Source organism: Oryzias latipes, chromosome 16 (assembly GCF_002234675.1).
Source record: "Oryzias latipes chromosome 16, ASM223467v1".
In the NCBI taxonomy this organism is placed as follows: Eukaryota; Metazoa; Chordata; class Actinopteri; order Beloniformes; family Adrianichthyidae; genus Oryzias; species Oryzias latipes.
The window spans coordinates 3759395-3786538 of record NC_019874.2 but is presented as its reverse complement, the minus strand read 5'-3'; the positions used below and the strand labels follow the sequence as shown (position 1 = coordinate 3786538).

The 27144-nt window shown below is 40.5% G+C and overlaps 1 protein-coding gene across 1 annotated transcript in view; it reads right to left on the bottom strand.

Annotated features, from left to right (window-relative positions):
* Nucleotides 1-12432: 12432 nt before the first annotated feature.
* trhr (thyrotropin releasing hormone receptor) overlaps nucleotides 12433-27144 on the bottom strand; it is a 36258-nt gene continuing 21546 nt past the window's right edge. Inside the window, 1 exon segment of the mRNA NM_001204790.1 lies at nucleotides 12433-12902. Coding sequence (NP_001191719.1) covers nucleotides 12462-12902 — 441 coding nt within the window. The 3' untranslated portion in view covers nucleotides 12433-12461.

The following is a 27144-nucleotide window of genomic DNA, read 5'->3' as shown; positions in this document are numbered from 1 at the left end:
AATCCCCTCAAGGAACTGAAAAGGTGCATCCGCTGAGGCTACGGCCTCGATGAGATTGCAAAAGTGCATCAAATTGTAACACCAGAGCAACTAAGAAGATTCTTTCAAGAGATTGAACCAGAAGACCTCCAGAGACAAGACACTATTGACCTGCTAATTCACCACTGAGAGGGGCATCCATCTCCACAAAGGCTCAAAATGGTGGGTGATCTAGTCCTTTGGGACAGTCCTCTGGGGAAAACTGTAGGTGGAGCTCACCCTGATCTGTTTGAGATTGTTGATGTCCCAGCTCACAGGTCTGAAACACATTTTGGTTATGAGAACAGCTGCTGCTAAATATAAAGAAGCCTGCAGTTCAAAGGAATCTTCCCAGCATAGGTGTGCAGTTGCTGCCAGTAACTTCCTGGACTGGTGGATTTGGGAGAGTATTGGAGCTGCTTGTGATCCAAAGTGTGGAGGTTGTCGGTGCAGCAAGTGTCAGCCAGGAGGCAAAGAAATGTCATTGGTGGAGGAAAAAGAACTTGAAATCATAAAGCAATGCGCCACCTATGTCACATCAGACTTGCATAGCAACTCACCACACTGGGATGCAACTTATTCCTGGATTGTAGATCCATAATTTCTTCCAAAATACAGGAAAGGAGTGGAGCAAACATTTCTGAAAACAGAAAAGCAACTCAACAGGCAACCTGAGTGGAAGATGACTTATGCTGCCTAAGTCCATGACATGGTGAAGAGGGGAGCAGCAGAATGACTCACACAGGAAGACTTGAACAGCTGGAAAGGACCAATATGGTATGTGAGCCATCTAGTTGCACCAAAGCCAAATTCCATGTGTACTCCTGTGCGTTTTGTCTGGAGTAGTAGCCAAAAGTTCAACGGGCTGAGCATGAACGACCTCTTGTTGAAAGGAGCTGATGTTCTGAATCCCATACGAACAGTTTTACTACGGTTCAGAAGAAAAATGCACGAAGCTCTGGGCGACATCAAGAAGATGTGTAATTCTGTATGGTTAAACGAAAAAGAGATGCATCTTCACCGTTTTTTCTGGAGGGATGACCAAGAACAGGAAATTAGTGAATACGCCATCACTAGAGTGAACATAGATGATCGACCAGCTGGATGTATTGCTCAACTGGCTATGCGAGAAACATCAAACCTTCAAATGTTCACCAACCTAAAAGAGGAACGACAAATTGTTGAAGAAGACAGCTATGTTGATGACATTTTCCGGCAACAACTTGGAGAGCCTCAATGAAATCCTAAAAGGAGTCAAACAGATCCTGAAAGCAGGAGGGTTTTTCCTCAAACGGTGGATCCCATCTGCCTAAAGTGGAAGGCACACTGAAACTTCAGATCCTCTCCCTCCAGCAAATGAAAACAAAGTCCTCATACTACCCAAACAAATGAAGATGGAGGAAAATGAAGCTCTTGGAGTTGGCTACCTGGTGAAAGTGGATAAACGTTATGTAATGACTGCAATCAATTTCTCAAAAAGAAGATACACAATAAGAGTTGAAGAGGAAAACTCCAAACCCCTTAACTAGAAGGGAGTTACTGAGCCAAGTAGCAAGTCTGTATGACCCAATTGGTGGCGCCATACCTACAAAACAAATAGGGGTGATTCTTGTTAGGAAAGCCTTCCAAGAAGTTAGAGGTGGCGCTAAGACCAAAGACACCTGGGACAACCCCCTTTCTGACCGCCTGAGAGAAGAAGCAACACAGCTTTTTGAAGATTACATACGTCTCAGTCACATCACTTTCCCTAGGAGCCTCACACCAGTAGACTGGGTTGGAAATAATGTAAGTGACAAAAGATATGGTGCTGTAGTGTACTTCAGGTGAGAAACAATCAAAGGGGTTCAAGTCAGACTGGTTGAGTCAAAGGCAAAGCTTACTACACTTACCAAAAAAGGAGATGCAGTCAAAGCTGAAATGTGTTGAGCTGTCTCTGCATTTCGACTAAGACTGCACGTCGAAAAGCACAGCCGCATGAAAATAGACTGCTGGTATCACCTAGTGGACAGTCAAACTGTTTTTGGAGCCATTCAGAGAGACAGTTATGGATACCAAACCTTTTTTGCCAACAGGATTGGTGAAATCCAAAAGGTCGGACCCATAGAAGATTGGTGGTGGATACCAGGAGACCTCAATGTTGCAGACTGCATAACGAGAGGTACTGGACCTGAAAATCTCTGTGAGGACTCTGACTGGCAAAGGGGAGGAAGCCTATGACAGAATGACCAATAAAGTCAGCCAAAGAAATTACTACCAGTTCCAAAGGAGTTAACAAACTCCTACGAAAAGCCTACTCTTCTGCCATCACATGAGCTCAGGCAATATCAAGACAAATGCACTCGACAATATGGTTCAAGGTAGTCCAGGGAAGGCATCTTGTGAGTTCAAAGTGGAGATTTTTCATGCTCACAGACCTTCAGCTAGAGGAGCAGTTAAAAAAAAACTCATAGATGGTATAAAAATCAGCAGTTTAATGCGATTAGTCAGGAATATTGCTTGGCTTTGGAAAGCTTTTGAAATATGGAAACAAAAACTAAAGAACACAAAAAAGAGACACATCAAAGTTGCCCTTTCAAAAGAAGAACTAGGAAATGCAATTAAAAAGCTCACTCTCACCGTGGAAGAATACCAGGATGCTCTCAGAGATGTGTTCCACACTGCACAAGAAGGGGTGAAATTTGAAGATACCACTCTGAACAGACTTGTTTTGTACACGGATGAGTAAACGGGACTTCAAGTATGTGGTGGAAGAATCCAAAGCTTTGATGAGGACAAGACAGCAGTCCCCCTTTTGCCATGTAACTCCTGGGTGTCAACGCTCCTCGCCCGAGAAGCACACAAAGCAAACCATGAAGACATTGCTGGAACACTCATGAGGATGAGGAAAAGGGCCTGGGTTGTTAAAGGCAAAAGACTAGCTAAAAAGGTGCTTGATAGCTGTGTGGAGTGCAGAAAGACTAAAGCCAAAAAATGTTATCAAATCATGGCTGACCTTCCTCCTGAAAGAACACGTCCAGCCCAAACCCTTTGAGTTTACCACAGTTGATCTGTTTTTTGGAAGTGAAAGATGAAGTAAGAAAAGGGTACTGTGGCGATCTGACAGTTTGCATATCGCCCTGATGAAAATCACCTGTGCAGGTCAGAGAGGAGAGGCGTGCCCTCTAATCAGAGTGCCATCAGCTGTGGAAAAAGGGGACATAAAAAGACAGACGCAGAGGATCTGGGAGAAGAAGAGTCAGAGAGAGGAGGAAGCTGAAAGAGGATCCAATGACCAACCATGCGTGGTTCAACCTGAAAGACTGACGTCTTCTGAAAGGAAAACCTGATCAGATGCTGCAGAACTTTTCCAGACAGTTTATTGCACAAGGCCTCATCCTGCACTATCCACAAGACATCTGCTCAAAACCTGGATTAAAGTCACAATACAACAAACTGGACCAAGAACCCACAACTCTATAACGTAACACACGGAACTGCTCCTGTACAACAAAGACGGTAGGAAAACCTGGACCGGATCCCCTCTACCAATGACTGGATTCAGGAAACAACGTCCCAGGAACCCGGAAAGGATTTCGTAGGAGTACTGGACTGAACAAGAAACAAAAGGTACTCGGAAAAAGTAGACTGTGTGGCCATGCTTCCTAACTTAATTTCAGCAATACCCCCCCCCCCCCCCCTAAAGTAACGGAGACAATAAAAGAATTTAAACGAACTTTGGGCTTTTGTGTGTGTAAAGAGCAGAGGGTGTGGATAACATCCTTTGTGACAGTGGATTTTTTTTTTTTTTTTTGTATCTTATGTCAGGAGAGAGACCTGACTGGCACCTCAGAGAAAAGTCATCCACAAACTGTCACAGTACGACTTAAGGTGTGGGGGATTGTCTTTTTGTGCGTGGCTTCCAGAGCGGTTCATGCTGATGCCGTAAGTGATCAGTCAACTGAAGGTTTTCTGTTAGCCTACAAGCGATTCACTGCCATCTGAGGTCACAAAATGGCAAAAAGCAGCGAAGAGCGACGCGGAAGTCTCCCTGAGGAGGAGCTGTAAAAGCAAAGCTTGTCCGGACTTGTTGACGTGACCACTGTCCTTAAAGTGGCAGCAGTGACCTGCTCTGTGCATGTCAAGTATCAATATTTAAAAAAAAAATGTTAAGCTTTTCTTAATTTAGAAAGTAATTTTAAATACTTAATTATGACAACTTTAAAAGATGATGACATATTTAACTATTAACATTAATTTAAAAAAAAAACAACTACTCAGCTGCAGTTTAGCATTGGTACATTTTAAGACATTCAAAAACAATAATTTTTAATATTACTCTTACTATTGCAGGAACTAAGCTCCAGACTGAATACAAAGATAGCATAGGTTTCCACTAATTTGATGTCTTACAAAATTACAGAATTAATATGCATTAGCGCCCTCCTGCCACTTTCTACACAGTTATGTTAATTACGTTTGTTTAACTTAAATTAGTTAATTTATTTTCCCTGTTTTACCTCAAAGCACTCACAACTTGTTTATAAGTTTGCAGAACATATTAAAAAATATTAGTGTCACGTCCGCAATCATACAGTGTCAACTTAATTCTGTTAAGTATAATATAACATCTTACAGTACAGAGCAGTTTAACACACCACTTACTCTTATGTATTATCTACTCTCATCATGATGCCTTACTATGTATGCACCAAATACCTATAGCTGGAGTCATTATTACCATGGCCAAGAACCGCCATTGCGGCAAAAAAAAAAGTATACCTGCTAACGAATAAAAGGGAGAGTTTAATTCATTGAAAATTTATTCAGAGAGGTAACTACTTCTGGTGGTTTTAAATCGTTGTCTTTGTATATAAAACTTTTTAGTAAGCACAGATTTAGGTTGCTAATATTCCAATAAGTTATTTATTCCATGTTTGTCTTGTGTTATGAATCTTCAATCAGTAATTAAATGCTCTAGTAGTGTTACGCCCCCTGCTTGCCGGGAAGTGTAACATTTTTTTGTTTATAAGGATGTCCAGGTTGTTCCAGATGGGTGTCATTTTGCACGGTTGAATTGATGAGTTTGATATTTTGAGAAATTCCCACCAGTCTGGTAAAGTGGCATTTATTTTAATACTTTGGAAGCAGTCCTGTTTTTAACTGTTTGGCTAATAAATGGTAGATCTGACAGGTTGATCTTTCCACATAACGCCTGTTCCAAGTCTAACCATGAGTTGGTTTCGGGATTATTTTTTAACCATTTCAGGATGTACTGTAATTTATTTGCAAGAAAGTAATTGTAGAAGTTAGGTAATTCTAAGCCTCCACAGCTTTTTGCAGATTTTAAAGTTTTTAGACTAATTCTTGCAGGTTTATTGTTACATAAAAGCTTGATATAGATGAGTCTAATGTTTTGAACCATTTTAGTGGCGGTTGTGTGGGAATCATTGAGAAGAGATAATTAACCTTGGGTAAGATTTTCATTTTAACCGTGGCTACCTTGCCCATTAGGGACAGAGGCAGGCTGACCCAGCGTGTTAGATCGTCCTGTATGCTTTTCAGTAATGGGGTGTGGTTTAGCTGCACCAGTTCTGATAGTTTTGGGGGAAAAATAGATACCTAGATATTTGATATTTTCTGATTTGACTGGTATTGTGAGTCTTTGTTCCGCATTCCTGTTGAGTGGTAATAAAACAGACTTATTCCAATTAATGGAATAGTCTGAAATGGAGTAGAATTCATTAATGATTGTTGCTGTTACATTTACAGAATGTAAATTACTTAAAAACAGTAATATGTCATCTGCATAGAGACTAATTTTATGATGGCTGTGTTTGGTTTTAATTCCTTTGATGTGCTCTTTCTGTCTTATTGCTGCAGCTAGAGGCTCAATAAATATAGCAAAAAGAGAAGGGGGAGAGTGGGCAACCCTGCCTGGTTCCTCTTCCAAGAAAAGACCTGTTGGAAGTCTGTCTATTAGTTCTGACTGATTCATTTGGGTTGTGATATAATATTTTAATCCAATTGATGAATGATTCTCCAAACCCAAACTTATGGAGGGCAGCAATGAAGAACTTCCAATTTTATCTGTCAAAAGCTTTTTAAACATCCAGCATTAGTATGGTCATTTCCTGATTTTTATTGTGGCAATGTCTATTATGTTAACGAGTCTGCGGACATTGTCATCCGAGTGTCTGCCTTTGATGAATCCAGTTTGATCGAGGTGAATTATGTGAGGAGTGATTTTTTTTCTATTCTCTGTGCTAGTGCTTTGCAGATAATTTTTACATCTGCATTGATTAGAGAAATAGGGCGATAGCTTGAAGGACTAGTGGGATCTTTGTCTGGTTTTAGAAGAAGGATTATGTTGGCTGAGTTCATGTTAGGTGGTAGTGACTGGCTTTCATTGATAGATGTGACCGTTTTATAAAACATTGGTGCCAGTTGTTCCCAGAATACTTTCATAAAACTCAGCAGGAAAGCCGTCAGGCCCTGGTGCTTTACCATTGGGCAATAGTAACAGAGTTTCATGAAGTTCAGACAACGAGAGCGGTAAGTCTAAATTTGTAATCCTCATTTAACTTGGGTAGGTTTCCATTATTAAGAAATAAGTTGATGCTTTGCTTTGATGGAGTGATCTGTGATGTGTATAAGTTTTGATAAAAGTTTTCAAATGCGTTATTAATTTTGACCGGGTCGTGAGTGATATTTCCTGTTTGGTCCATAATAGAAGTGATTGTTGATTTTTCTCTATTAATTTTAAGCTGATTAGCTAGAAATTTGCCAGATCGATTTGAGTTTTCAAATCTTTCATGTCGAAGTCTTTGTATTTGAAATTGTGTTTGTTTATTGATTATGTATTTTAACTGCAGATTTAATTTTTTCAGATCTCCCAGAATGTGTTCCTGTGCAGAAGCAGCATAAGCAGCCTCCAAAGTTTTAATTTTATTTTATATTATAACAGAGATATATTAAACCCCCTAGTTGTACCTGAGGGTGTGGATATTTCCCTAAAAGTTTTTATAGAAACTGGTGCATGATCACTGATAATAATTGGATGAATGTTGGAACTTTGGATATCTTTTAAGAGATTTACTGACTAATAAATAGTCTAAACGAGAGTGTGATTGGTGAAGTGGGGAGAAGAAGGTGTCAGTGTTTGGGTGACATGAGTGGCAAGCGTCGCAGACCCAGACCATTCATGTACTGCTTTAGGATACTTGTAGACCGCCATGTGCGTTGGTTTGCTGCTGTGCTGAGTCTGTTAAGTTCAGGATCCAGAATCAGGTTGATGTCTCCTCCTATAATGATTGTGGAGTCAGAGTGAACCGAGAGTAAGGTGAAGAATATGTGATAAAAGGAAGAGTCGTCAACATTCGGGCCACAAATACTGGCTAAGCAAAGGTCATTGTTCTGAACCAATATGTAATATGTGATAATTACAAATCTGTCTTCTGGGTCAGTAACTGTATCCTTATGAGTAAATTTCATTTTTTTATTAATCAAAACAGCAACTCCTCTTTGTTTGGAGTTGTAACCAGCAGAATACATTGACGGCAATACTGAGCAGCACAGAAGATGATCAGCTGATTTAGAGAAGTGGGTCTCCTGCAGCAAAGCTAGATCTGCTTTAAGATCAATCAGGTGGGTAAAGACTTTCTGCCTCTTTGGCCCAGAGCAAAGTCCACGCACATTCCAGCTAACAATGGTAACCCTTGTGCTATCCTAGGCACTTTAACATTGGGAGTTGGGTCTTCTAGACCCACTAGACAGTGCTCTGAACCGTTTTTCTTTAATGATTTGTGATCTTCACTGGTATCCATGGATTACATGAAATCTTTCCACTTTTATCCACCTTTGTCATGGTAGGGAGAACAATTCTGGATATGTAGTGCTCCAGCAAGTTGTTCTAACCAACTATGGTAAGTAAAAGGCACTGGGAGAGCTCCTTGTTCATCTAGTTTTCCTGAAATAAAACTTTGAGCCAAAAAAGAGTGAATCTATAGCAATTCTATTTGACTCATGTAGCAGTAAAGCAAAATACTGTTTTGTTCAGTGGTTCTCAAACTGTGGGGCACGCCTCCGTGGTAAAGAGGGCAGAGGCATCTCAGGGGGGTCGTGAGTCACCCGGTGGGATAAGGCTGGGAAGTGGGAGAGACTAATGGGTGGACGTCTGAATTTTTTTCACGCCGGAACATAAACAAACCACGCTTCGGGACCACTCATCTGTGGGTCTTCCGCACTTACATTAACCTAATCTTAACCGTGACATTTGAATACGTTATTACTGTTGTCAACAGCGGTTTTAATGTCTTAAAAAGAACGGCAAAGCTGCCGTTAACAACAACTATTACTTCTTGAGACGGTAATGCCGCCCAGATGTTAACGCATTTTGCACATGTGACAGATGTACATATTGGATACCCACACCTGCCTTTTCAGCTGTGATAATATTTTTTTAGAAGAATGGAGGAATGCATGTATAATGGGTGTAAAACCTCCGTGCCCCCTCAGGGAGGCGTGCCCCACAGTTTGAGAACATAGAAAGTGAATGATCCTTTATTTAATTTATTTTGTACTATGCATAAAGGATCATTCACTTGTACATGTCTTCCCTGCGAGGATACTTTCTTAAATATTTCCCAGACAACAGTGCTAAATACAACTGGCTGAGAGATCCAATTAACGCAGCAGCACCTGCTGATTCAAACTCTGCTGAGGAGGATCAGTTCATTCAAATCACGTTAGATTCCACCCTGACGATGAGGTTTACAGCACAGACACTCACTGAATTCTGGTTGGGTGTGGAGAGGGAGCATCCACTCATAGGGCAGAAGGCTGTGGGCATTCTGCTTCCATCCTACATCCTAAGATCTGCTTTTCTGCTGTTGCCACTTTGAAAACAAAGAACAGAGCTAGGCTCAATATTGAGCATGACTGGAGAGTTGAAGTAACAAACCTGCAAACTCGTTTTGATAAGATGTGTAGCACAAAGTAGGCACATTTCAGCCACTAACACAACTTTTTGTTTATTTTGGACATAGATTTAATGTTATTGTTCTTAAAAAGTGAATGATCCTGTATTAACTTTTTTTTAGTCTCTAGCAACAGGAATGTTTAAGATTTTGATATAGTATTAATATTTTACAAATTTGGCTTATTTTATCACAGTTTTTTTTTCGTGTTGGGGGGTGAACATGTTTCCCACTACGAAGGGGGAGAACAAGAGAAAAAGTTTGAGAACCACTGGTTTAGTCAAACTGAGTCAACAACATTCTATTTCCATTTTTACTTTTTTTTAAAAACGTTCTTGTGTACACTGTAAAGACTTTTTCTTAAATATATCTTAACAGTTTAATAAGTACTAGTAAGTATAAAAAAAGACAAAGTGCTAGTGTGGTTTCTGAGATTTATGTGCCACATTCCAACTGTGCTAAAATCAGGGATCAATAATGCTTCACTTTTATAGAGCAGCGAGAATGTCTTCAATGAATCCAGTTTTGTCTAAAAGCAGTAATTTCAGGCAGACATGGAAAAAAAGAGCTGGCAAGAGAGAGTCTTGACCTTAGAGTTCACAAACTGCCATGACAGGGAGAAGCAGAAATGCTACCAATGCACTGACAATTTGGGAAGAAGAAATGTAGATGCAACTTTTTTATTGTCTTTTTTTGGGGGGGATTAGGCATAACGTAGCTGTACATTAGCAGTGCATGAGCGTTAACATTGTTTGTCTTGAGCATGTTCTTCGGTAGCTTCAGTGGCATAACTCTGAGCCAAGGTGGGACACCACAAGTAGAGTGACTTGGCTTAGAGTGGCGAAGCTGTCATCCCCAGAGATTGATGCTTTCAGCGTGGTCATAGCTCAAAATAGCTCGGAGCCCGACTCATGCCAGAGCTGCTGGACGAGGCACTTTCTGCAGCGAAGGCTGGTCGAGGCTCAGAAGTGGGGAAGACACGAAGAGTGTGGATGGAGAGAGCAGTCTGCATCAAGATGTAAAAACATAGCAGTATTTACTGCATTGTGTACCTTTTTATTATAGACAAAGAACAATACAAAATCCAAAACAAGCCATTTAGCGATAAGAGCAGAGAAAAACCACCTTGAGACAGAGCGTGGATATTGTAAATAGTGTCACTTTTGGTGTTCATATCACAAAAAAACATGTTCATGCTGCTAATGCATGGTTGCCGTGCATGACTCAGTACATTTGCAACATAAATGTTTGCCTTTTTTACACACACACACAAAAAATCATTTTTAAGGAAATAAAGAGAAGTAAGACACTACAGATGGGAGGTAATTTATAAAGCACGGACACTAAATCTATGTTTTTTAAATGATTTTCCATCTATTCCACTTTGGTGATTAGCCTTCAAACACGGATTAGAAATGACAGAGCAGAAGATCAAAACAGGCTATCATTAAAAAAAAAAACCCCAAAGCATTTGTTTTAAAGCACAATACTGCCATGGATTTCAAATCACACTGCACAACCGATTTCAACCAGTGTTACAAAACAGACAAAAAGCTCAGGCACTGTACGTTCCTGAAGCCTATTTACACATTCTGTCATTTCTCTGTGGGGATCAGATACATCTCTGAACAGACATTAATTCCGTAAACGTGTTCAAAATTGCTTCCACAGCAATAATTAGTCCTATCAAACAACAGCCTCTGACTGCTCCTCAGGAGTATCTCCCCTCATCACGATGTACTGGCCCTCGACCTTTTAAGGCTCCCTGCAGAGGGTACACCATGTTCACCTTCACAGTGACCAAAGCAGCATAAGGCTTCAGTGTCCCTGTCATGTTCTGACTAATCAAAGTAATCCCTGCTGGCTTAATTAGCATCCAGGTGAATTTAAGTGAGTGTCTAATATCTGCCTTTTTTTATGCTGGGATGTTTTTTTTTCTTTCAAAGGTCATGTATATCTGCACCCAAGCATTTCCTTTTCTAGCATAATTAAAATGTCACAGTGGTTTTTTGTGGATTAATTTGAATTGTATGGTTCAACTGCAAACACACAAGAAGGAAAAAACATGTGTTACACTGTAAAGCCATGGTACAAAAAAAGAGGTAGAATTATATGTCAGGGGAAGCTGGATTATGTTTTTTATGTCAATATATCTTCAGAAAAAAATTATATAATCTGTAGATATGTGGCATTATGTGACAGTAAACCATATCACGCATTGCCAGACCACTAATTTAAGACAGTCATAGGCAAAAGTATTAAATGTCTTCAGTAATAAATGTCTTTATTAATGACCATTAATTTGTGAAAAAGGGTGAAACCTCCAAATATTTTTTTACAGACAACAAACTGTTGTTGAAATTAAATTAACTGAACTTGTTTGTCACTTGTGCTGAAAACAGCTTTTTAAAAAGGATTTATGCAAACATCAGGAAAATACACTTTTATGCTGAGGAGTGAAAGAATAATGTGTCCATTATTCATTCACTTCTCATTCATTCTTGGTGATGGTAACTACTGATGTAGTCACAGCTGCCCTGGGGCAGACTGACAGAGGTGTGGCTGCAAGTACATGCCTATGACCCCTGCTTATGGCAGCCCATAAGCTAAACTTTATAGATGAGATGGTATTTTACATGCAATTGTGAGTAATTGGAGTTTATCTAAAAAGTGACGATTACAGGAAACAGCTTAGCAATTGTATTTTATAGGGTATCCCCTTTGAGCAACAGGTTAACCATAACTGGATTGCCACAGGACAAAACAGATAAAAAGGCTCGATCACACCAACATTGACACCAATGATACTTTCCTAAATGGTAATAACTGTTGGAACACATCACACCCCATCACTGGTTAATATTCATCTGTGTTGAAAACCAGTAAATGCACATTTCTATGTTAGGTGTTGCTGGGTAGGTGGTTTAAAATGGCAGTTAGGAGCTTTCCTTGTAAACATCTATTTGCTGTGGCTGATAGAGGTGCTAAGAGAACAAACCGTAAAATTATATTACCCACAGCTTAACAATAAACTGAAAAATGACAGAAACAGGACCCTTGTCCTTTCACATCCATTATAGGGACTTTCAGCCGGTGACTGTGAAATGGGAATGATTATATTTCTCTCTAGTTTGTCAGATTCTTCTTTCCTCTGATCCACTGTGCAGCTTTTTTCATTCAAGTTTATTCTGTCGTAGTAAAATTTACGCAAAGGTCAGTGGATAAGAGCTGTGTTAAACTGTAAGATTATTCAGTTTTAGACAAGTCATCTTTCATCGTATTTGCTTTTTTTGTGCATAATATTAAAAGCCTTGAGTGCATGACGGCGCATTCCATTATGCTGTAGTTATTGTTTAGCAAATGTTCCCTTTTAAGAAAGTATTATTTACAAAAAGAAACTAAGCAGCACATCTTTGTCAGCTTTTGATTAAGACTTAAATTAAATTAAACTGTAAATTTTCAGAATCCCTGACATTCAGATAACTTTAGTCAAGCTTTGACATCTTGACCAGTGAGGATATTCTCATCACACTGCATCGTTTTGGCACATGGCAAAATGTTGGCATGTAGGTATTGGTCTGTCGGCGACTGCAGATCATCCAGTTCAGTGGTAAAGTGGTCAGGACTTTCGCCATTGGAGGTGTCCTTGATGACGCTATATGTGAGTGCCACACTGTAGGTCACCGGTTTCTCCATGCGCTGGGGACCACACTGGCATAGCTTCTTGAAAGCTGTGCGAAACTTCTGGGACATGGCGTTGTAGATCACTGGGTTGATGGCACTGTTCAAGTAGATGCAGAGACGGCAGAAGAGCAGGAACCAGGTGTCCAAGTAAGCTTTTTCTAGGAAAGAATTGACCACCACCAAGGTCCGGTAAGGCATCCAAAGCACGGCGAAGAGGACCACCACCACAGCAAGCATTTTTGTGACCTGATTAGGAGAAAAAATGGAAACAACAAAAAATAAATAATACATATAAATGCCAAAAATTCAATACCCAAAACATCACAAACCCAAGCATTTTTAAACTGCAGGTTTTTTCGTCTGTTCTCAATCCATCACAATTTGGATAAATTCCCAGAAATGCAATTTTTATTTATATATATATATATATATATATATATATATATATATATATATATATATATATATATATATATATATATATATATATATATATATATATATATATATATATATATATATATATATATATATATATATATATATATATATATATATAATTTAAGGTTATTAAATTCTTTAATATGTTTCCTCCATCATGAGAGAAATGCTACAAAAACATGTTAAAAACACCACAAACACTATTTTCATTGGAGTAGCTCTTTAACCCTTGTGTTATCTTAGATGGCCCCACCCTTACATTGCCGTGTTCTTCCTACCATGATAAAGGTGGAAAGATTTCATGTAATCCATGGACACCAGTGAAGATCACAAATCATTGAAGAAAAAAGGTTCAGAGCACTGTCTAGTGGGTCTAGATGACCCGACTCCCAACGTTAAAGTGCCTAGGGTAGCACAAGGGGTCCTCCTTCTTACATGTGCTTTTACAGCCACAAACCTTACAGCTTTTACAGATGGACATAGTAATACTATGAAAGCACCAAAAATATTGTTCTTGCAATTTTTTATTCGATGCACATGTTGTTTGCAGATGCAAAACTTAAATAACTGTGGTAATCACTTAAGCCTACTACTGTGAAAAAAAGCCTAACCTATCCAGGATAAGTCATGCAGGCCACAGGAGGGCAGACCAGCACAAGCAAGGTTGGTTGACATTTGTAAATGTGTGTCCTGTGCTGCCTCCTGGATCTATTAAAAGGCAAAAGAATGGCAGCAAATTAGCTGATCAGAATCATAATCAACTTTATTGGCTAAGTACAGTGCATGTACAAGGAGTTTGGCTTCAGTGTCTTGTGCTCTCGTGCAAACTAGCAAGGTATAAAAAAGTGTAAAGGGGCAAGACAAAAAAAGAATAAATAATAAAAAAAGAAAGTAATATAAGGTAAATATAGGAATAAATAAACAACTAAATAAGAAAAAAGACTAATGCAGCAGTAGTTCCGGTGTGACAGTTTCTGTGGTTTTGTTCTATGTTCTTGAGTGGTCAGGAGTCAGGAGTTCATTAGAGTGACGGCTCGGGGGAAGAAGCTGTCTTTGTGGCGAGTGGTTTTGGTGCGCATTGTCCTAAAGCGCCGCCCTGACGGGAGGAGGCTGGAAAGGCCGTGTCCGGGATGAGAGGGCTCTTTTACGATTCTGCCAGACCACTTCCTGACTCTGGATCAGTACAGGTCCTGAATGGAGGGAAGGCTGGAAGCAATAATCCTCTCAGCAGATCTGATGATTCTCTGTAGTCTGTTCTTGTCGTGTCTGGTAGCTGATCCAAACCAGACCGTGATAGATGTGGTCAGGACAGACTGGGTTATTGCCGTGTAGAAGACAGTCAGCAGCTCCTGAGGCAGGTGGAACTTCTTGAGTTGTCGCAGGAAGTACAACCTCTGCTGAGCCCATTTCCAAAAGTAAGTCAATGTGAGAGGTCCACTTAAGGTCCTGTGAGATGGTGGACCCTAGGAACCTGTGTCTGTTGAGGGGACAGTGGTGTTGAGAATTGTGAGTTGGGGGTTCCTCCTGAAGTCCACTGTCATCTCCACCGTTTTAAGTGGGTTCAAATCCAGGTGGTTCTGGCTGCATCAGAGAACTATGACCTCAACTGTGACTTAGAATGACACATTATAAAGATTTTATTGAAAAAGCAGTTATAATCTTTATAGTTATAAAGATTTTATTTAAAAAGTTAGGTGCATTTAAGACTTTAAGATAAGAATCACAACACGTCTGTTTATTAAAAAGTGACAGTTAACATTATCAGAAATGTATGATTCCTCAGGAAGAGAAAAGCACTGCTGCCGTTTTCAGGACAAAAGCTTATCACTAATATGAAACCTTCAAGTGACCAAAGCTGATTTTCTTTTGAACAATATCTCATTCTATCAGCATGAAGTGATTTATGTCATTGTACTGGCAGTCATCAAAGTAAAGGAAAAGGGAATGCTCTTTGGAGGAAAAGAACAGTCTTAAGATGTAAAAATTCTCATTTTATCTACAAAAGCCTGCTGATAGCATTGAACTTATAGATTATCATTGATGAATTTTCCCTGTGCATTTTTCTTAAATTGCCTGGATTAAAAGATATAGAGTCTAAAACTTGTAAAGCTGGACCAGCTGAAGTAAAATAAGTGCAATTTAGAAAAAGCAAAAAATGAAGTACTTTTCTGCAACGGATGTCAACATCTAATTTTAGCAAGGGTTTAGAGTCATAAATATCTGTCATTGCAGTTTTTGCACCAGGAGTCTCTAGCTTCCCCTTCTTTCTTCTCATCTGCTATACTTGATTACAGAAGTGGTTCTCGGTGTGCAGGGGTCATCTCCCAGCTGAAGCTCGTCCTTCACCGGCTGCATAAATACCTGTACAAGTCTACAGGTACACAACACAAGTGTTTGGTTTGTCCACTCATTCAATCACTTAGCATCTGCCATGTGAGAACTCACAGAGGGGCAGAGGAATGAATTCTGCATGCCACTTGAAGCAGAGGTGCCTCATATTTATGCAGAGGAGGAATCACACAGCTATGTGTTAAAACACAGCGGCAGAAATGATCATGATAGATGTGATGCACAGCACGGCTTACACAAACCAATTGTCTTTGTTCACATTAACAACCCCTTAAAAATCCAATTGTTGGACCCTGTTTGTTTTGTGGTCCAGCTTTCATCTGTGACAGCGCTCTTTGTGCATCAAGTGTCCCCACTGTTGACTGTCAACACCATGTTAAAAGCCATCGCTAATAAGGGCCTTCGGGTTGGACAAGAACTTTCCCCTCTGAGACGACATGACAGTAATTAGTTTCAATTCATCTCTCGCCTGCCTATGTCTATGGAGTTAATTCAGTCTCAATAATCAGAAATGCACACAACCGGTTTTACAAATGCACACGCTCCGATTCACAAATGTCATTTTATGCAAACGTGAAAAATAAATTCGGAAATACACACCCTGTGTTTCACAAACACACAGATTGTGTTTCACAAATGCACACTAAATGTTTTACAAATGCACAATAAGTGTTTCTCACAAATGTGCACACTGTGTTTCACAAAAAACATTTTAGAAATTCACAATAAATGTATCAGAAATGCACAGTAAGTGCTTCACAAACATGATTTTTAGGTACACATGTGATGTGAACTCACAGATCATTCGAACTGCAGACTGTGCATTCAAAATCCCGTTCTCGTTTGTGAATCTCCCCGTGTGTGTGAGAGAATTTTCTACGGTGAATATTGAGACTCATCTGACGGAGCGGGTCAACTAATGTCACCATTGGCTAGTGAATCTGTCAATCAAACTCATCGGCAAAGCAGGCGGGTTCGCTTTTAACCAATCGAATGGCCCCTTACACTCCTCACTTTCAAAGTGACGAGGGAGGGAGCTGTTCAGCACAGCAGTTGGGAGGACGCGGGCGGCAAACATGGCGGAGAGGTCTTCTGAACGGGATCAGTCTCAGCCCGTAAGTAATGCATTTATTTGATCATTCCCTCGTTGTACGTCCTGTAATGTTATTGAATACTAAGTTGAAGCGTTCTCCTTTGCCAAGTGACATGTGTGAATGCTTTATGAACACTGCAGCCGAGTCGTTTGCAGAGTACCCCCACCGCAAATTAGCTTAGCTTTGTTTTGCTTAGCCTGTGCAAGTTGTGGCTGTGTGAGTGTGAGTGAAGTTCAAGCCGGTGTCGGTTCAAGCTAGCGTCTATAGCCAATGATCTGTAGGTTCTTAACATGATTCAGATAGAACTAAGGGGAAAACATGCCGGATTTACAGCAGCAAAGAAAGTTTAATAAAAAGTATTGATTTGGAGACGGCGATTTGTTTAAACACTGATGCTATGCTATGCTAACTAGCTAGTTGTTCCGTGTGCTGCCTTTATGTAAACGCGATCCGGGTTAAAGTTAGACACAGCATTTTCACAACCCAGACTTTAAGACGGGGTGGATATGTGCAACAAAGTTAATTCATATGACATTCATGAAAACGGCATTTTTTAAATATAACATACATGAATCCACTGTTGAATGAAAGAAGCCTCATTAAGTTTCTAACGTTAGAACCCGTATTGTGCTGAAAGCCCTGTGAGATTGTGTCAGAGTGTCAGCCACTAAAATCCCCGTATCTTTACTTCCAATGACGTAATGACAAGAATCCCAAACATTATGTTTTTAGGCTGTTTTGTAGTCGATAAGTAGTCACAGAAAGGGCGGATGGGAGAAATCAGCTATCAACAGTGATTAGAGTAGAAGTTACTGTAAGTATTACACACAGGCTTCCTGTGATCAGTAGCCGCGGTTACATGGGCAGAATATCTTGATCGGATCAATGGTCGGGTTAAAATTCACCCGTGCACATGGGCACAGAAAACCTTTTTCCGATTAGAACAAACGTTCCCATGGCTCACACTTTCGTTCGGAATGAATAATTTGGGCATGCGCAGTAGTGTAAAATCACCCGGATGCGGAAATAGGTCCCTTTGTAAACAAACCGCTGCCACAGACATTTATACAGCAGCTCGGTAACATACGAGACGATCTTTCAAACGTGCTTTTATTAATGTTATGAATATTATGAAGTGCCTGTTCGCTCATCGTTATATTTAATCTGTGTGGTCAGTGCTTTTTTGTGGAAGAATTAAGATGGACGAAAGCTTAGGACAGGCTAACACGGGCTAACATCATTAACCTGATGGACACAAAATCCAGGACCGTGCGAGAAACGCAGCAATCTGCAGCTTTCTAAGGACTGAGCGACATTTATTTTTGCTCTGAAAAGTTCACACAGACCGCCCCAAAGCCACTCTGTGAGCTAGCGGCCCGAGCTTTGTTCGAACACGGTTCCTCCCGAGTCCTGCAGCCGCTAACCTAGAGCGGCGGGACGGCTCGCAGTCTGAATTCTCCCACACATAACAAAACAACAAAACGCACACGTAAAAAAGCCCCCCCACACACACACACACACAGACACAAAATTATTAATCCAGCTCCTCTGCTCACTCAGGTGCCAGTGGACCGAGTGAGCGTCGGGGGGCACGAAGCGCCCCTCCTCCGAATCTCCCCCATGAGGGGTGAAAGAGAGGGGAGACCCAGCGTGGCAAGAGTGGAGCGGCGCTTTTCACGGGGCGTCCGCAAAGCAGCTGGTCGGTCCCATATGCGCTCCAAAGCTTTCTCTCAGCGAAACACCGTCTATGCATGACGTAAACCAGAGCAGCAGTGACACACGATCGGAATTACCGTTTACATGCTCCACGATCGGATAAACGATCGGTATAACCCACCTATCTCCATCGGAAAGAAATTCTGATCCGAATGAGTCTGATCGGGGCAGAGTATTCCGAACGGCGCGTTTACATGACGCATTTTCTTTCCGATCAGGCGTTCATTCCGATTACTTTGGCCCATGTAAACGCGGCTAGTGTCTTGTCTCTGATTTTTTTAAAGGTGTTCTTTACTACAAGCTCAAGTAATCATAGCAAGAGTGTTTTAAAAAAATTCCCCTTTCATATATTTGAAAATTATGTAATTTAAGATAAGACAGCTAAATGATCTAATCCATGTTTGTTGTGTTTTTATTTATTCTCTAGGAATTACTGAAGCGTGACAGCGTGACAATCTTTTGTTCCTCGTGCCATCAGGCAATACAACTCTCTGGCAGGGCATCTTACAAGTAATTTCTTTTAATTTTACCCACTGATTTTCCAATTATTTACCTTTTTTTATCAATCTTTTTATTTTGTGATATTTCTATTTGTAATGCATGTGTGTTTATTTGTTTTTTTAAGATGGCCATTTTTAAAAAATTTCCTCAGGGATTATTAAATACCCTTCTATTCTATTTCATATTTTATCATCCTATTGTATTACTGTTTTACCTGTCAATTGGGAATTTAGCATTTTTGCCGCCGTAAACATCTGTCAGTTGAAAGTATTTGTACTTGTATTCCATAGATCTTGTACCTGAGAAGATAGCAGACAACAACTGTGCAGACACCCATTTGGCCTTCTTCAGTGACGCTGTGAACGTTTATGGCTTTCCTCTGAGGTATTCATGTCATTCATAAAGAAATATTTTATTCACATATCAGGCAGTATAAGTACTTGGTTATTTGTACAAAAATAAAATTACTTTTTTTAGACTCCTCTCCATAAACAAAGGCAACTCTAAAACTCTTTCCCCTCATGAATAACATTTTACCCCCCCTTAACAGTCTCTCTCACCTCATTTTTTCCCCAGTGATACATGTAACCCACTCCTGCAATTTTTTTAACCTAGAAATTGGCATCATACATAAGAACATTACATTTTAAACTGATGTGTACCGTATTGGCGATGCATTTGTAATTATGTGTTTGAGACATGATTTTCATGTTATTGTCAGGGTGAGAGGAGATCACGGAGGAGAAAATGTGGGCATAGCCGAGTTAATGCTCACAGTACGTACAACTGACACAAACGGGTTCATTGTGGGAAAAGTGTACACACAATCAACGGTGAGTTGAACCTAGTTTTAGAAGCTTTAATATATACACAGGGCTCCAGACTGCGTCCATTTGGTCGCATTTTGCGACCAAAATTTGAGAGTGTGCGACTGAATTTTACACCCAGTCGCACATGTGCTACCAGTAAATTTGCCTCCTCCACCCTCCGTATTTTTTATACATTAAACATGAAAGGAGCACGTCAATGATCGATGAAATGAGAGATGAAATCATCAATGAGACGCGAGCGCACACGCACGCAGGCAGACACACACACTCGCGCGAATACTCATGAGACTGGAGCACACGCGAGCACACACTCGCGTTTCATTGAGTGATGCCTGAGGCGGCCAATGCGTCTGAGAAGAATAGGGAAAGTCACTGCAAGTGGCTAAAATATGTGGAGGGGCGGGGCCTAGAGATAATCGAGTGCGCGTAAACATCCGTGGGAAGGAAACGGAGACAAATATCATCACAACCTGATATGTGCGTCTGAGCTATGAGCAAGCGAACTATTGATTCGTTCTTCCGACCTGCAGCTAGTGTACCAGTGACAGAGTGTACAGCAGGGGTCTCAAACTCGCATGAAGTCGAAGCTGCAGCGAGACTGAAAGAGACCAGGAATTAGGAGTTGTCCTTAACATTCAATTTCGTTTTAATATGCCTCTCCCCCTAAGTATGAGCTGTGATATTACATCTTTTATAATTATTTTAATGTTTTGTAATGGATGTAGCCTTTTTTTAATCAGTTGGTATTTTAAATTATTTTAATTGATCAGTGAACTACAAAAAACCCATCAGGACGCATGTCCCATAATGCATTGTTTTGTAGTCTGTAGTAGGGTTGGGCGATGTCCCCTAATTTGGCCGTTGACGATGTTTGCTGTCAACCATCGGGATGGACGATGACATCGTCGGGGGGGGGGGGTATTTTTACATTTTTCGTTCTTATATAACTGCTATTCGTTATTTTGCTTTTTTCATTTTATTTCCCAACTAATGGTTAATCCGCGATGATCCAGTATAAACTGAGGGAAGTGACTTTAACAGAAAAAGTAACAAGCAAAATAGAAAAGAAGTGGTCCGCTCCTGCACTTAACTAGCGAAGTGGACCGGCGGAGGGCGGATTTACAGCTTTATGTTTGATGGGAAGGGGGGGGGGGTACATGAGCGGTATGTGTGGGAGATTTAAGACTGCGATCCGTCCCGCAGCTCTAGGGGTACGAGCTATAAAACTCAGAACCGGATCTAAACGTGTGTCTGAGCACAGCTCGGATCGTCAGCAGACACACAGCGGTTTGAGCTTCAAAGCAGAAATGTCGCTCAGTCCTTAGAAAACATTCAATCAATCACGTGGATTTGTGTTTCCAGTCGTGTCCCGACTAAATAAAGGCTGATGTTATTCTTACATGTTTACGTGCAGCCAGCAAGCAGCACCATCCAAAGCTAATGTTGTTAGCCCGTGTTAGCATACTGCTAATCCTGGCTACGTTCAGAAAAAGCACTGACCACACGGATTAAAATTCAAATGATGAGCGAACAGGTGTTTGATAATAACCGTAACATTATTAAAAGCACGTTTAGAAGATCTTCTCGTATTTTACCGAGCTGACATGTCAATGTATATAGCTGCTCGCCGCTGTTATCGTTTTGTATTGAATTGTTACCTTCAATAAAGTTTGGAAAAAAAGCCGCTCGGCGGAAGTTGTATCCTCTTCCGGTTTTCAAACTGCGCGTGTGCGAATGATTTATTCCGACCGAAATTGTGACCTTAGTGAACGTTTTTTTATTCTGAAAACATTTTTCTGGGCCCATGTACACGGTTGGATTCTAATCCGACCATTGATCCCATCAAGATATTTTGTACATGTAACCGCGGCTTATGATGTCGACGCGCAACGTGGCGGGGGCGTGGCATCACGATGGTGGTCTCTCCATCGGGATGTCAGTCACCCATCACGATGGACGATGATATCGTCCATCGGCACAACCCTAGTCTGTAGGGCAGCTTTTAGTCAGTTCAATACTAAATTTCCAGCTGCGTCCGCTCTGATTGGTGTCTTGCTCTCACCCCTTTCTCGGGATATTTTTGTTTTGATTGACAGGTGATGTTGGAGCAAAAACAAAAATATACGTCACACACCAGGTGATCTGTGCAGTGTTGCGTCCATCTGGGTGATCTCAAACACGCTTATTGTGCATCTTGGCTAAACCTATTTGGTGTGACCAACATGAATTTCCATCCTCTAATATTTACATACATTTAAGTATTGTTTGAAACTGTGAAATTACGAAAGGTTACTACGGTAATCACTTGTTACTAAAAACTTTTTTTATTCTAAATGTATGGTATTTTTTTTACTATTTTTACTTAGTTGTACTGTCGTGACAGCGATGGTGATGTCAGTTTACCTTCATGTTGCATCTTCAAAAGTGCAGAATAAAATATGACACTGAATTAGAAACAGCACATTGTAATTTCTGCATCTATTATTAAAGTATTTATTTGTAATACAGTGGAAATTAGTAGATTTGGTTAGAATGTTGATTTACGGTATGCGACCCTAAATTTTCTGGTTGTGCCCCTAAAATTTTCAGTTAGGGGCCACTATGCTCCTAGTGAAAAAAGTTAGTCTGGAGCCCTGATACATAAAAGTGAATGATGTATTAAAAATAAATCTGACAATATAATATTTCTTTTTGCTTTTTTCCAAATACAGGATTGAGCTCCTCTGGTGTGATGTCTTCATGACTGTTACTGGTTTATATTACAACATCCTGCACTCTCCTGAGGACCAAGACTTGCTCAATATCAGTCACATCACGTATTCTGCTGCCATTACATTTTCCTACCACGCATTCAGGCCAGTTTGGATGTCTTTAGTGACGCGTGGGACACCCATCCAATCAGGACGGAGCAAAACATGACACCAAATCAGCTGTGGCAGTTGGGCTTGACCCAGAACCCTGTTTCTGATCCCCGGGTAAATGCTTTATTTAATCTCACTGTACTGGACAACTGATTTGTGTGCAGTTTGACTAAAGTGGAAAGTATCAAGAAGAGTATCATGAAATCATAATGACTACAGTGAATTTTCGTCGAAAATGAATGAAAAGGATTATTGTTGTGTGGTGCAAACAATTTCCCTAAATTGTTTGTTTGTAGGAAGAATAGCACATCTGCAAGTTCAAAATGCATCACAATGCATGGCCTTATGAGCCATCAGATGTACTAATGTCACTACTTTGTTAAGGTTCACTTATTTGCAAATTATAAACAGTTATGGAGATATGAGGTCTGCCTGCAAGCAACAATATAAGTTATTATTAGTCGGTCACTGTTCCTACATAATCTAAAACACAAAAAAACAGTGCTGTTCATAAACAGTATCTTTTTTTTTTTTTTTTTTTGTCATGGTATGCTGGTTCCAGAGATTAAATGTGAGGAGAGTGGATCCATGACTGAACCTCATCCTGGGATCAATGTCCTGGTATGGGACAGTCCTCTTTTGGGTCCACAAATGTTGGAACTGCAAGACGACATCAATCCATTGTGGAATTCAGACCGTTTGGGAGTGGACCTACATCTTTACTGTCCAGTGTGTTTAGAACTTAATTTAGGTGACATAATTACATACAGAAGAAGAGAGACTGAGGGGAGTAAGACAAAGTTCAAATCAATACTGCTGTATTGTTCAAGGGACTTCATTGTATGTAAGGAAGTTATGAAAATTAGTACCAGTTTAAATAAAATTCAAATCAGTAGAGATCCCACATTTGCTTAAATTTTGATGTTTTAATCTGTCCATGTTTTCACTGAATTTTACTCTGCAATAAAGGGTGAATGTTTGCACTTTGTTGTTCTATGACCATCTTTTGTTGTGTAGTATTTAACCAGCTATAAAACCCAGAGAGATGAGGATCTTTTTTGCAAGGGTGACCTGGCCAAGAGATGTATATGTATATGGTTACAATATAAAATCAATGACATTTGAGTTATTTAAAAAATAAAATTAAGGTCAAGCAAAGTGACTTCGGGCTGAGCAGGGGGGGTGTATTGGGTATCTGTGATTGACAGTGAGATGAACTTGAGGTAATGTAGTCCCACTGCGTGGTACGGAGCAAAGTGATGCCAGTTTCTCCACAAAACCTGTGGAAGTTGAAGATTTTTCTCCTCCACCTTCATATGATCAAAACCGTGTCTGAGTGTTGAAATGACGCTAGCATGAAAGCTAAGAGAATAACGTACAAACAATCCCGAGTGAAACATTCATTTTAAATCTCATGACCAGTACAGAGTTCGATGGATTCAATGTCAACTGCATTCAACCACTGTTGCCTTGCTCCCAGGTCCACTGAAAAGTTGCACAAGCCAGTAATTTTTGACAACCGAAGGCAATAAACCGACAAGCCATGCTAAGGCTAACACGCTAACGACCGACTGGTCCAGAATCAAAAAAGGGCGGGGCTTTTGCCACCCGCAGAAAGCGTAGAGAAAGTGTAAGGGGCCATTCGATTGGCTAAAAGCGAACCCGCCTGCTTTCCCGATGAGTTTGATTGACAGATTCACTAGCCAATGGTGACATTAGTTGACCCGCTCCGTCAGATGAGTCTCAATATTCACCGTAGAAAATTCTCTCACACACACGGGGAGATTCACAAACGAGAACGGGATTTTGAATGCACAGTCTGCAGTTCGAATGATCTGTGAGTTCACATCACATGTGTACCTAAAAATCATGTTTGTGAAGCACTTACTGTGCATTTCTGATACATTTATTGTGAATTTCTAAAATGTTTTTTGTGAAACACAGTGTGCACATTTGTGAGAAACACTTATTGTGCATTTGTAAAACATTTAGTGTGCATTTGTGAAACACAATCTGTGTGTTTGTGAAACACAGGGTGTGTATTTCCGAATTTATTTTTCACGTTTGCATAAAATGACATTTGTGAATCGGAGCGTGTGCATTTGTAAAACCGGTTGTGTGCATTTCTGATTATTGAGACTGAATTAACTCCATATATGTCTGCTGCAGTTTCACATTAACTCAAGGGTTTAGTGAACACCCTATCATTTAACATCACACTCTCCCAAACTCAATAAAACTGATGACTAGATCTTTTTAAGTTCTGATTCTGCTGTATTTCTCCTACAGTTGAAAAAACAAAGACAAATTAATTTTTATTGTTTGTTTTGCTTATATCGAACTACAATATATTTTTCAGTATATTGAGCAACACTGTATTGACAATATCTTCCATATATGGAAGTATTATTTTCAGTATATTAAAATATTGCAATTATTGCCACTTTCATATACAGTGATCCCTCGCTATAACGCGGTTTACTTTTCACGGTTTCGCTACTTCACGGATTTGCATCGTGCATTGTGTTCTGCATTCTGTTTGGCTAAAGTGTCACTCCGCGTTTTCTCTACCTGTGCGTCAATAACATTGCAGTTTAATATGTACACGTACGTAAAACATCTTGCCAAATTTACATTACGTACGTGCAAATTCTCTTGCAATCTCCAGTTTCTCTAAAACCCATAGAAAAAAAGAGCGACAACAACTGCCTATCACTATGTTCTTCTCCCGAACAAACACAGCTGCACCGCGGGCTTCAAAAGAAGAAAACACATCAGAGCGGAGTCAGGATGCAGCGGTTCAGTATGAATAGCAGTGAAATACACCTGAGTCACTGTTTGTCTGACTGTACTTTGTATTTTTTTCAGTATAATTTTAAATTTTATCCCATTTAATCCAATTACTCGGGTCGTGGTGGGCGGGGCTAATCTCCGCAATTTGAAGCCTTCTGTTCGTATCGATGATTAAAATTATTATTTGACAGTACAGTACAGAAGTTATTTGTTGTAAAAACTTTTCTAAAGTACTTTTATTTGTGAAACAAATGCTTGAGCCCGTTTGTTCTTTCTTTTCAATGTAAAATAGAGTATTTAATTGTATAATAATTGTAAAAAAAAAATAGAGGTTTCTACTTCATGGATTTTGGCTATCACGGGTTCTTTTTGGAACGTAACCCCCGCGAAAAACAAGGGTATACTGTATGGTAATATACAATGCATTATATTGTCATTTCTATTGAAATGTCCCGCAATATAACGACTGATGTACTGAAATAAACTATCCAATATATGGATATTTATACTGAAATATCCTATATATTGACTGATATACAATACATTTTATCATATCCCACAATATTGTAGCCGTACCTCCGCAGGTGCATGCCACGATGGCAGAAACAAGAGCGAAGACAATGAAGAAAGGTTCAAGCCCTTTTATTTTTATATTGCCAGACCAAAGCAGACCAAATCATCACTTACACAACCTGCATAAGCACGACGAGCTTCGGCCGCTTGGTTCAGATTCTGGACCGCCTGCTTATAAGCCCAACGCAGTGGCTCCTGATGTACCACCACCCAAGCATGCTCGTCACTCTCAAAGTCTTTCCTATCCTGACCCAACCAAATATCAAAAGGCCTAAGTGGGGCCCTCCCAAACATCAGGAAATATGTTGAGTAACCTGTGCTATGGTGTTCGGTGGTGTTATACACATACAGCAGCTCAGGAAGGTATTCAACCCATCGTCTCTTCTGATGCGGATGCAGTGTTCTCAACAGGTCATGTAGGGTCCTGTTAAAGCGCTCACACTGCCCGTTTCCCTGAGCATGATAGGGGGTAGTTCGGTTTTTCCTGATCCCATATACTTTACACAAACCCTGCACCACATCTGTTTCAAAACACCTACCCTGGTCAGAGTGTATCCTAGAAGGAACACCATAGGGCTGGATCCAGTTCTTTACCAGGGCCTTAACAGCAGTTACTGCACGCTGATCATGGGTTGGTATTGGGACAGTAAACCTGGAGAAGACATCAGTCATGATAAGGGCATTCTTACGCTGGTCTGACGAAGGCTCCCACACTGTGAAGTCCATAGCCACAACCTCAAATTGGCCTGTAAGCCAGCAAATGTCCTTGTGGTGTAACCACCTGCGGGTCAGGGTTCTTAAAAACAATGCACCGCTCACAAGTCTTGCAAAGAGCCTCCATGTCTCTGTACATCCTAGGCCAGTAAGCCCGACAACGGACCAGCTCAAAGGTCCACTCTACTTCCTGATGCCCAGCTGCGGTATGCATCTGAGTGAGTATCTCGTCCTTCAAAATGGCTGGCAGTATAATCTGCCTGATCTGCCCCTCACACTGTCCCCAAGACTGCCGATACAGCACCCCATCAACCTCAACAATCCGCTTCCACAGTCTTAATAGCTCTACTGCCCGGGGACATAATTGAAGCCTCTCTGTCCGGCTGGCCCCACACCCGATCCCAAAACCTCCTAAAGGTAGAGATCAGACCATCACCAGACTGCAACTTCACCAGGGCCTTAAGGTCCAAAGTGGGAAAACTGGTAGTGGAGCTAGTGTAAGGTACATCGATTGAACTTGTATGCACCTCCTGTTGCCCCACATACTGCCGAGAAAGAGTATCGGCACCAGTGTAATGCCTGCCAGGCTGATAGGAGATCTGGAAATCGAACCGGG